Source organism: Phaethon lepturus, unplaced genomic scaffold (assembly GCF_000687285.1).
Source record: "Phaethon lepturus isolate BGI_N335 unplaced genomic scaffold, ASM68728v1 scaffold20979, whole genome shotgun sequence".
In the NCBI taxonomy this organism is placed as follows: Eukaryota; Metazoa; Chordata; class Aves; order Phaethontiformes; family Phaethontidae; genus Phaethon; species Phaethon lepturus.
In genome coordinates, this window is record NW_010564398.1 from 21,625 (window position 1) to 34,385 (window position 12,761).

Sequence of the window (12,761 nt, forward strand, 5' to 3'; positions counted from 1 at the left end):
AGAAGGCATCTCCTCTGAAAGAAAGTCTGTGTAGGTGTATTGCCTCGGTTAGCTGTCAGATCAGTGGCTCATAACAAAGTTTTCCAAGTACAGAATGTTTTCAGAAAGTAACCAAAACCTAAATGCCTCAAATTATAGACAGAGACTGCGTTTCATCTCTTGAAACGCTCGTGAGGCAAAACAAAGGATAAATATTCATCCTGCGTTTACGTTACGCAGAATAGACTCTAAATCTCTCGCACCTGCCTACAGATCATATGAGAATCTTTTGCAACACAAACACTAGGTATGATATGAATTATTTCTATTCATACAATTGCGTACGTATTTCTTGCCATATATAATAAACATTGATAACGAGATTAATGCAAAGAGTCAATAATTCAGTTACAAATAGCCTATTCCCTGGACTTCTCTGTCACTTATCCTTCCCGTTTTCAGACAATAGGCTTAAATATCAGCCAGTTTTCCAAAGCTTTTCCAAAAGTCAGGGGTTTAATCCACGGTTAGGTGTTTGAATAACCAGCCTGATTTTCACAGCTCGGAACAAACACAGTTCAGAGGCTGCTGAGAACGGATCACGGCTGAAAGTTAGACCAAGTACACAGATATCTAAATACTTATTAAGGGCTCATTAGAGGTTTAGTGGTGGTACCAAAAAGATTCCTACATATTTCAAGACAGCAGCTAATATTTCATTCTAAATTCAGTAAAACAAAGTCTTTTCTTTCAGTGTATTCATACGTACATATGTACATCCTTCCTATTTCTCTGGATACATTTTCATTATAATCTTCATGGAAATCAAGCTAACATTTAAAAATGGACTGGCATCCCCTATTATGCCACATGAATCTGTGCATAATTCAATATTTGGGAAAAAAATTTACTGAATCCATGAAAATCTGCTCTCTGCCATTTTAAAATTTGGTGCTTCAAAGTTTTTTTGCATTCTGAGCATAGAATTGTGTTTCATTTTTGACAACTCTGATAACTATTTGATTTGAGGCATCTTGTTCCAAGTAGAACTCTCTGTTTCATAACACCAAAATATTTTTCTGTATTATATCAGAACAAAGAAATGAAAAGCATTATCAAGTACTTCTTTTCTACTTCACTATTTTCCAAAATTTAATTTCAGCATATTCAGCATGTTGTTGGGAAAAAAAGTCTTTTTTAATAGATGAGACAGGAGAACATTCAGGGAGCCTGGCAGGCTTTTTGCTGGGTTTTTTTGGTGGTTTGTGGTTTTGTCATTGGTTTGTTTTTTGGGTTTTTTATGATCTCTAATTTAACCTAGCGTTAATGTATTACTAAGTTAATGTATTAAGTTAATGTAGCTCTAATGTATTACTAAGAAGAAGGATTAAATCTGATGATTAAAAATTGATGTGGTACGAATTACCACATGTCACTTTTGCTAGAAACATTTCAAAAAGTTCAGTATTTCTCCATTCGCTCATCACATGATGCTGATTGTAGGAGCCTACAGAGAACCTTCACACAGATATAGTTACAAGGTAGTTATGTGGTTTTTTGCTATCGAATTAATTTACATATATTGGAAAGCAAAAAAGAACATAAAGGAGTTTATACAATCAGCTGTAAATGCAAAACTCTGGAAAGCTGACAGCTACACTACCACCAATGTAGTTTGGCTTTTGCAATAGAAACAGCTGTTGCACCTAGGGAAAGCACTCAAGTTTTTTTCCTCTAATGCAGCAGAATTATAGCAGTGCCTATTTTCCAAATGGTTAAAGGGTCTGTCAGAATTGCCATTACAAACCACTGTTTTCAGAGTTTTATATTCTTGAGTTAGCCATAAAAAATTCATTCAGGCTGAAATCTGACACAGAAGGGCACAAAGCCTGACACCCAAATACTTTTCCTTTTGTCACAGTGGAAAGCTTATCAAATTAGTTTGAAATTAATCTGTGCAATTTGAATTTACAAGAGTGACAAAGTAGTAATATATGTGTAGCTTCAAGTGTTTTGTGTGCTGCACTGCTCATCCAATTCACTGACAAATTTTTGGTTTTAAGTGAACTAATTTATCAAATGGGCTAATTATTTTTGGAAGCTTTAAATACAAAGAAATAAAAGATGACCTTATAATTAGCTGGAGAAAAAGAGAACATCACTGCACAGAAGACAGCTTTCTCAGCATTACCAGGCTACAGACTCTCCAGCTACAAGGAGGGCTGACCCAGGAGAGCCTAGATTACCTTGGGAGATTAAGAAACATCCTTCTACAGAGGCTTTTCCCACATACTAGATATCCCTGAAGAATGCCTTGGAGGCAGCAAAAATGGGCTGGATCAGTCTCCCAAAATCCCTATCCTCTGAGATTTTACTGACACTTTTCCTTGCAGTCCCCTGGATAAAATGTGAGCTTTGTATTAGCAATTTGGGGAAACAGACACCTGGATCTAAGACCTTTCAGACAATTAACAGAGGGACCGAGTCCCAGTCTACCTCAGGATCATTTCCCTTCTTTTTATAGTTGTCAGAAATTCCCAAACTGAACTTGCTGGTGGCCACACTGCTGGGCTTACAGAGTATTCAAAGCACCATATTAGGGGTTTGGAATTTTTTTTTTTAGTTACTGGCTCTGTCCGAATAGTGTTATAGGTTGAGTTGTGACGGTACTCAAATATGACACCGCCAGCATTTCATGAGAACAGACTTCTCTGAAGCCACCTTTATGAATGGGAAGCCCTCCAAAAGTAGTCACTAAGACACACTATGGGAAAGAGCATCAAACCACCTCTTTTAAAGAGATTTAAGTCTTCACCAGTGAACAGAGGTAGAAATGTATTTTTGCTTACCGGATTTTGAAGTGTAAATTCTCTTCTTAATTCAAATTACATTTGAATTTATTATTTTAAAGAGACTGACTTAGCCCAACCATTTGAGCAATGACCTCCAACGCACAAGGGTCAGCCGCAACGAGCAGGAAAATTCCAAGAGAGATTGAGGGGAAACTAACCTGATAATTCAACTCAATCCAGCCACCGGGTCTCAAGCAAGTTGAGGTACAACTATAACAGCCAGGTCTGGCCATTATTGACTGGCTTCTTTGCTGGCAGTTATATGTGATGTAACTGAAATCTGACATGAACATGAATACTGGGACTCGCAGTAAAGCTTGGCCCAGAGTAACTCAAGGAACCAGGTCTCTGCATGGCCACTGCAGGACTCCGTAGTAGCTACGGACAGGCAGAGGGGTTTAGAGTATCTCAGATACATCAAACAGCAGGAAGGCTCCCCTTTTCCTCTATTGAGCCTTTGCTTCTCTGCAGTCTTGTGAGAGGAAAAATAAAGAGATTACTTTCCTATCTCATAAGAATAAATTCATTAATAAAGCCTCACAATGTTGTTACAGTGAGAGGCATTTCATTAAATAAATAGATACTTTAGAGCCTATCAACCAGAAACTTTTGGCATCCGTAGAGAGGAGAGCCAAACAACTGCAAGTGCCAGTATGGCTCTGCTTCTCCTATGAAGATAATAATGTGGTTCTACTTCTCTCCTCCATCTAGCCCTAGGCTTTCATAGCAGTTTCATAGGATCCTCTTAACATCATTTGAACAGCCAAAGGATAGACAGGAGTTGGCAAATGAACACTTTCCTACACTTCCACATGTGAGACACTTCATAAAACCTTCACATCTGAGTTTACCTCAAGGGCATCACGTACTTTGCAATTTAGATAAGTTATTATGCCCATCATTTGCTGAGCTCAGTGGAATGCCTGTTTCATAAATCTGAAAGCAGACAAACATGGATGAGTGAATAAAAGAACAGATGTAACTTACATAAGGATAAGTATATAACAAAAGCTGCACTAATATATGTGAATATGAAATGAAGTAAAATTAGCTTAACAGATTATATAATCTTTTAGCCAGGCACACAGATTTTCAGCAGTTGACCTCTGCTTACTACATCTCTGCCTTCTGCAACAGCAGGGGAACACTATCTGATGAACTGTGCTCTCCCACTGACATTATCTCTTAATTGAAAATCAAGCCATGGAAAAGGGCCATAGACTTGCGAGGCTTTCGGTCAGCCAGAGGAGCAAGGAGGGAGATTCATAGTGTCTTGGTGGGAAGTGGACGTGTTGCTGAATAGTATTGTGCTGGCTACTACGACAGTTATTTGATGTATATGACTTTGTAACATCTTGTAAAGTCATCCAAGCCCGTGCCACAGCCACCGGGAACTGCGCTTGTTCTCCGAGCACGCTGCATTTTGCTGCACTCTCTTGAGTTAACTTGGCTATTCCTGGACTAATAGAAGGAACCTGGTTCCTGGTTTGTTCTCATCTCAGGGCCGTGGTGCAGCTACGCCTTTCATGAGTGCACGGACCCACTGTGGAAAGGGAAGGGGAAAGCAAAGGCTGGGAAAGGATAGGAAAAGCACATTTTCTGGAACAGCAGTGGAAGTCTAATGTGTAACATCTAATGTGTAATGAATTCAGAAAAGGGCAAATGCAAAAGGAAAATGTTAGTGGCACTGATTCAGGTAAACTGAGAGTGAAGGAAACAAAGAGCGGAGCAACCAAGTAGAAATGCAAGAATTTTTTGTTAGGGTTGACCAAAGACTGGCTTCATGCTAAGATTAGAGAAAACACATTAAGACATTCTGGAAAGGATTAACTCAGAATCAGCAACAACCCTGAGAGGGAGAATAAGAAACTATGGCAGTGGTTTCTAACCTGGCACTGAGCGAAGTTTTCAGACCAGGCAGAGGAATTTTGGAGAGTGCGCGAGTATAAAATGAGATCGGCCCCACTGAATCTGAGGGCGATACAGAAAAAAGACGTAGGCAACCAGAGAACCCCATTAATAAATTTAGGCCCACTGTAGGGACAATAGAAGTGTGACAGCATTCACAGAGCTCTTTCTTTGTCCAAGAGAGAGGTGACAATGGGATTTCAGGAGTTATCAACACTCCTGGTCCCTAAAATCAATTCCTGCCCTTGTGAGTTCTCTGGTTCTTTGCGTCTCGCACACAAGAGGAGAAAAGATGCCCCAGCAATTTGCCTACATGTCCCTCAGCTACACTGGAGGAAACAATTGCATCCTGCCCATCTCCCACCCTCCAGACACCGGTATCTAATATAAAGCTGAGCTATCGAGTGACCACACACTAAACAGCTCTACTTCCTGGCCACAGCTAAGCCAGCAATGCCATATAAAAACAGAGGCTGTGACTACTAAGAAACACTGAGGTTTCAGTTATCAAGATTTATTCAAGTCTGAAGCAGACGCAGGAAGTTTCAAGTTTGCTGTTCCACACCAGAGGAAAGTTTTTGTACGTGAAAGCATGTTTTTTTCCAGCTAAATCAGTTGGTCTAATAGGAGATATCATCTATACCCATAACTCTTAGGCCCTCACACAAAACACTGCTAATGCTGTTGGGAAAGAGAGTTCTGTGATGAGAAAGGCCTTGGTCTATTCCACCAAGCTATAGGGTGCAATAAGTCACTGGAATAATTTTAAATAGCAGCAAATCTAGCAACCGAGCAATAAATGTCCTAAACATTGGAATAATGTAGCTGGTTGTAGCTGCCTGGCAGTTAAATCACAGGCAATTCTGAGCATTAACAATCCCCGTGTAAGGATTTAGATAAACATTTCCCCAGCCCTTGCTAATCATGCTGTCAGTTATAAATGAGCAGTCTGCTTCCTTGCTGCCCTCTTCCAGAGGTCCCCAGCCCTATAAACACTTGCTACTCGGTATTGTTGGGGCTGTGAAGAACAGCATGAGCCAACACGGCTGCTCACAGCAAACACTGCACCGGGCAGCGATTTCAGGAGAGCTTATAGAGTACAGAAGGATCCGTCTGAGTTGCAATAAATGTAATTCATTACCATCATCATCGATATTATTTTTATTCAGTTCCTTATCAGCAAACATTGTCTCCTCCATCTGCTCTTAGCATTGGAGCTTTGCGAAGAACCTGCTGGCTAACACCGGTTTCCAGTGTTCACGGAACTCATTCCTTTACGATGGAGAGGCACAATGGAGCTGTCTGTCAGACTTCTTTCTCTAAAGAAAGGCAGCGCATACGAACGAGGCATGTGAAAAACACAGAAATAGAGCATGAGGCACAACATATTTGTCTCTGGCATCAGCATCTGAAGCTACGAACATTGCTAGAAGCAGGTCCAAGGCAAGAGTTGCGCAGTCAGTTGGGTTACGTCGCCAAACAAATGCAGGGAAACGACTTTGGCCTGCCCGTGGCGGTTCAGATCTTGCGCTGCTGTGTAAACCCACTCCCTTCCAAAAGCAACCATAGCAGCTCGGACGTGCTTCACTTAACACACAAACAGTAAAATCATTATTTCCCTCCCCCCCCCCAAATATTGAGCAGCCTTTGTTCTAACCGACCTTAATGGAAGGTACAGATTGGGGTTTCATTTTCATTAAAATATCGGTAGCTTTTCTCAAGCATATGCTCAGCTCTTCCTCCTTACTCTATACAACCATCCCTACTTGCTCGTAGGCCCTTGAAGTACTGTTCCTTTGGTTATATTCACTCCAAAGAGTGCTTTAACAAGTAGCTCTGGGAGACAAAAGAAAATGTTGAGAGGTACTTCATGTTTAAAGGCAGCTCATTTGCCTTCTATTACTAACAGCTCCCAAGTAATAAAAATAGATTCTGTACGCCAGAAGATCCTTTTCGCCATTACGTGATATTTATAGCTCCTGCATAGATTTTCAAAAGCACCTGTTTCTTATTTGAGAGTGACTGCCCCGATTTGCATTGGGACTTAGGAAGTTCGGATGTTTGGGCATTATAGAGAATACATACACATGCATCCATGCGAGACATACTTTTATGATTTTACAGCTTACAAAGTCTGCTTGCTGCTTATCCATCTACATTTTTTCTAAACAAGGTTATTTTCCTCCAGGAGTTTGTCCTTGTGGGATCCTGGCTCTCTCTCATTTCATTCTATACTCTTTAGCAGGTACTATGACTGATATTTGTATTTGTATTCAAATTCATGCCGATCTTTTAAAAGACACAGGTGCTTTCAAATTAGCTCATGACTAGAATAGCTCTCCCATTTTTGGATAAGCCACGAAGCTTCCTTTGGACCGTCAGTTAGCCATCAGACACGGACATCTGTTCCTTGGAACAGCCTCCTTGCAGCAAAGGTTGACAAGTTTCATGACATCTGTGGCCCATCAGGACTTGGACAAAACCACGCTGAATGATGAATAGTATTGCAGTGTTCCCTCATCATAGCTGGTACATATCACATAATTACGAACCATATGTGGGATACCTTATACCAATGAGTGCGTAGGAAGGACAAAGAATATACTTGCATTGTGGTATTCCAGGGCAAAACCAGATGCATCCAGGCAAGTTCAGAAGTGACTGACAAGGCATTACCAAAAATGCAGTAGAGTTTTTCAGAAAAGGAGATGTGAACTTCCCATACAGCCCTGCTTTGAGGAGGAGGCTGGTCTAGATGACCTCCAGAGGTCCCTTACACTGAATCTTTCAATGATTGTAATTCAGCTGCAGCCAGCAAGCGCTGCTTACATATCCCTCCATGCCACGAGCGAATCAATCAGGATGGCACCCAGAGAGCAGGGCTGAACACGCACAGCGGCAAGTCTCTCCCCTTTATCCATCACTGGACAACATGTACAAAAGGGCAGGATTAGAAATATTTTTATATGCTCCAAGCAAGGCCCGTATTGTTCCTTATCTTTGTGTGGATCTATATAATGTCATTTTCAAGAGCTCCTGTACGACTGAATCAAATCCCAAACCAAAGGGAAACCATATATTGCCTCGCCTGATTAGACCCTCTGCATTTCATCCCTCCAGCTAATCCTGTTGCATTGCCTGTTACCCAAAGAGCTCTGTGTTTTCATTGCATAAACTGCATTAAATAAGTGCACCAAAAACATGAGTATTTACAGATTCTGCCCATTTGCATTGGGACTTAGGAAGTTCGGATGTTTAGGCATTATAGAGAATGCATATACATGCATCCATGCGAGACATACTTTTATGATTTTACAGCTTACAGAGTCTATGATGTAAAATGATGTAAAACCATTTCAGCTAAGAATGAGCTGATCACCTCAGTATTTGCAGGGACCACAGATCATTTTCTTTTCCCAGCAAACTCAAACCTGGAATTCAGAGCAGACTAATTGACTTATAGCCCATCCAGGTACTTCTGGTGCCCTAATTATGCTTTTCACCTTCTCAGGCTGTGTCAGAATAAAAACACCTTGGTGTGTGGCACAAGGCAGACACAACCTCGCCCATTCACCTGATTTTCCCTGAGAACAAAAGAACAGAAATACTTTTGAGACATGACCTGTCGGTCTCCCTATCCTAACTTAATTCCCCTAAGAGTTGAGCATGCAGACCCAGCATTAGCCCATTGCTTTGATTCCCCAGGTACTTTCATGGACTCATGGGTATAAAACTGAAGGCCGGCAGCTGAAAAGCCAACACTATATGTCTATATTCTTGCAGAAGCCCAGGTGTTTTCTCAGTGTTAATTCCCTTGTTTTTTGTTCTGCCCCTCCCCAAATCAACAGTTTCCACCATTGATATCTTCCACAACATATTATCAATGCAAGAATTTGAAGCACAAAGAAGAATTTTAGGGCAATGTAAAACTAATGCAATATAAAAGTGAAGAGCACAAAATAAGCTTTGCTGAGTACCTGGTTGATTTTCAAATTTCTGTCCACAGACTCCTACACTTCTCCACTTAGCTTGATCCCAAAGTACCTATAGGTACCACAAGGATGTGCTGTGGACTGAGCATGTAATTTGCTTTAAAGGCATCTTTTGTTTCTCTTTCTTCCCTCTTTCCATTCAATCTTCATTCTGTCCATTCCCTTTTTTACCCTGCTCCCTCGAGCTGATGGCAGGGGCAAGACTAAAGAGAGAAAGAAAAATCCAGTGAAATAAACAGTCAGGAGCAGCCTGAAATTAGGAGCTAATGAGGAAGAAATGGGAGGAACTTGAATAGAAGGGCGGTCGTGCACCGAGGAGCCTCTGGCCGGGCCAGAGTTGTAGACACTGATTCAACGTAGAAATGCTGTCACTGCACTGCTGGGAGTAACTGGGGGGGGAAACACTCAGGATATCTTGAAAGTAAAATGTCATAGCAGTGGAAGATTAAAAATAGCTTGAAGTCCAATTTGTCTTCATTAGTTCTCTGGTCACCAGGCACTTGAGAAAAAGACCATAAAGACACTGTATATCTGGGTAGGTGGAGAAGCGTGGTTTCATACGTTCAGGAGAGTATTTAAGGGACTCCACCACAAGAATGTCAAACAGCGAGTTCAGCTGAGAGCAGAGCACCGCCGCGGCAGACGGGACGCGATGCTGCTCCCCGGCACAGCCCGTGGCACACGCGGACACCACGTGGATCAGAATATTAGAGGTGGGGAAACACAATCCAAGTACAACGAGTGCAGAGGACTGACCCAACAACGGTGACCTCTGCGCAGGCTGGGATCAGACCCAACATGAGCCTCATGCGAATCACCGGCAACACCAGCAGCGAAGGCTCCGGTGTGAACCAAGTCCTGCAGAGCTTGGGCTCTTCACTCGGGCTTCAGCGCTGCTTTAGCCTAAATAGTAGCTGCGGGGTTCAGCTATATAACCCTGGGATTCGGCCTCAGCACCAGTTTGTAGCCAGCTATTGCTCTACTTGGGAATAAGTGACAAGTCTTTTCCAAAATCTATTTTCCTACAACAGCTGTTGCTTTAACACTAATCACGCTTGGGCTGGTTACAAACGATCTCCTTCTACTCAATCCCATCCACATGGATTCTTATTTAAACAATTATTGAGGGGGGACAAAAAAAGTGAAGCTATCGATTTAAAAAATTTGCATTTCCCAATGAGAGCCCCGAAGGTGCTCACCAGAGAGCAGAAGAGGGGGCACAGGGAGGTTTTAAATCAAGGCAAAAAGGCAGAACATAAAGCTTCCAATTTACTTCCTTAAAATGAAATGTGCAAGCTAAAAAGCCATGAATAAGCATTACCGAACACTGCAGCCACCAAAAAGAGATTTTTAAGCCATTCCCCGCCCCCTTTATCTTGTCAAGAGACGGTATTTTCATTGTGTTCGTACGGTAATTTAAATCATGCCAGGGCTCAGAGCATACAATGTAATTGTAAGTCAGCAAGGGTTTGAATGCCATCACTGCTGTGCAAATAACATCATCAGCTCATCAGCTGTGTCAGTAACATTGCAATTATGTAAGCAACTATTATTGCCACCCCTGATATGCCATATTAGAACTTATTTTGGGGGCTGGAGCTGACAGGTATTCCATAAATACGAAAAGCACACAACAGCAGCCGAGCCGCGGTTCAAGGTGGGACGATCATTCCACCGGCGCTTTCTGGTGGCATCACCAGCAGCGCAGGCACCGCTGGATGGTCCTTAAAGGAGCTGCTGTAGAAGCTCTGGCTTTTCTGGTGCTCCCTTTGCCCTCACCCCACACCCTACCCATTCCCGGGACCTATTATTTCCTTTCCTCTTACCACCCACCCTTTGTGCTCCCCAAACACAAGCATTACCCCCAAAATAAAAAAAGATTACTTTTAACCACAGAAGAAAGTTACGTAGACATTTTAATTTGGTTTGTTGCCGAAGAGTCTTGGGGGCTTGGTGGTTGTTTTTAATATGGCTCAGCCCCTGGGCTGGAGCTTGGCACTAAGTGATTAGTCTTTCTGAGATTTCCCACGTGCTTTTGGCCAGATCAATGATTTCCTAAGCTTTTATTTCAGCTTCTTAAAAATGAGGCCAGCATAGTGATTCCTTTCTCTAATCCTCCGCACGTTTGTATGGTGAGCACGTCACAGCGGAGCCGGCCCGCGAGGCTCTTCAGAGAGCCCCAACCTCCCCACGCTCCTGTTGCGACGGGTCTCGTGGCGACAGAGGAGCAAAAGCCCACCAGCAAGTGCCCGTCAGGGTCCACCAGCACGGTAGAGAAGTCTTTTCCACGGCATTATGCACGGTGCTACACAGAGCCGGGCCGCTGAAAACGTCACCGCTGCAAGCGTCGTGGGGAGGGGACGGCAGAGCTCCTGCCCCGGCGTGCTCCCTGCGCCCTCGGCACCCCAGCGAGGCAGAAGTATTGGCCCGCAGACTTTTCCGCTTGCCTCGTTTTTCCTCTGTCACACACCCACATCCCTCCCCAGCACAAACCATGGCCAGAGCGCACGGCACGGCTCAAGTTCAGGGCTGAGGAGCACTTCAGTAACGGCTCAGTATATGAATAAATACAATAGGAAGCCACGCTCAGATTAACTCACAGTCAGCTGTTCTGTGTTGTGCCTAAAGAAGCTATGCTCCGCTGAATGCGTGTCAGGATGATAGATTAGGACTTGTTGGTTGTTTTTTTTTTAAATATTTCAGCTTAAAATGCAATTGGAAGATTGATTGTTTGGATCCTCACATTATATAGGGTCTAGGCCTTGAGTATAATTCAGTGAGAAGGGAGATGATTCTCATCTTCACCTTACAGAAACACTGCAGATCACAAAAGCTGACAAAGGGTACGAATAAAGCTAAGGTATGAGGAGACATAGCCATAAAATTATGAATGCCCAGTATTTACAGAATACCTGTGCACAGTACTATTAGTCTATATTTTTGGTTGCTTTGAAATCACCTCTGCAAGGAAGATGTGTCTATCTGAATGTGCTCTTTATTAGAATAATTACGCTTTTATTTGGGGGGGACACTGAGGTCATCTATTCTTTTACTGTACTCTCTAGTGTATTATATTCATGGGAAAACATATTTATTCAGAACTTCATTTTGATTTAATAGAAAAAAGGTTCTTGCCACAGCAATGTGGAATACTCATTTTTCTCCATGTGTTGATTTTTGGCATATAAATGCCAGAAGCCTCTTGTTCTCTTTCCTTATCAAGAAAAACTTGCCTGAGATTAATTTCCTCATCATCCCTTCCTTTTAAAAGTGGCTGTTTTTCAATGCCATTTAAAGACAGAGTTGTGATAAATTCCTGTTTTCAATGTACAGATTTCAATGAAAGAGTCTATTCCACAGCAGTAAGGTAATTGAATACAAATGGAAAGGAACAACAACAAAAAAAAATTATGAAATCAGGTACTGCTACTCCAGCCAATTGTATGAGAGGTGCCTTCATGTATTTGTCTTTCTAATGACTATTAGTTTTGAAATAAACTAATTGCAGAAGTTTTTAAAGTTTTTATAGAGGGGAAGGGACATGCTTCTGACACCATTTCTTTTTAATTGCAGATTGGACTAATTGAAGACTACTTATACCAAGCAGAAGACAATTACTTAAAGAACAAAAGGCTGAGAACAGCTAGGACGGAAAAAATGAAAATGAAGAGGACTCAAAGTACCCAGCAACATTAGAGCCTAGGAAATACAAAACTGTCCCTTACCAGCCCTAAAGACATGGTCACACAGCGAGCAAGAAAATTAACACTGGAGATATTTGATAGATAGGTCAAAAAAAGCCACCTTTCCACTTAATGAGCCTTCCCCTCACTATGGGGTATCTTTAGCAGGACATTCCTGCACTTCATTAGTCTTAACTGTCTGGAATAAATATCTGTGAAAGGCTTATTTTAAACTGTCTTGTTTATTTAAATAGTAACACCCAGCCAAAAAGGGGCCTGTATTTTCTGCTCCGCGAATATTCTGCAACCAAACTCTGTAACATCCTCCTGGTTTGATTATCGCCCGC

At 42.0% G+C, this 12,761-nt stretch overlaps 1 protein-coding gene across 1 annotated transcript in view; it reads left to right on the plus strand.

Annotated features, from left to right (window-relative positions):
* Positions 1 to 12,520, plus strand: part of LOC104626844 (spermatogenesis-associated protein 16-like) — a gene marked incomplete at its 5' end in the record, with an annotated part of 29,045 nt that extends 16,525 nt beyond the window's left edge. Inside the window, 1 exon segment of the mRNA XM_010294870.1 lies at positions 12,305 to 12,520. Within this exon segment, the coding sequence (XP_010293172.1) occupies positions 12,305 to 12,520 (216 nt within the window).
* Positions 12,521 to 12,761: the final 241 nt, after the last annotated feature.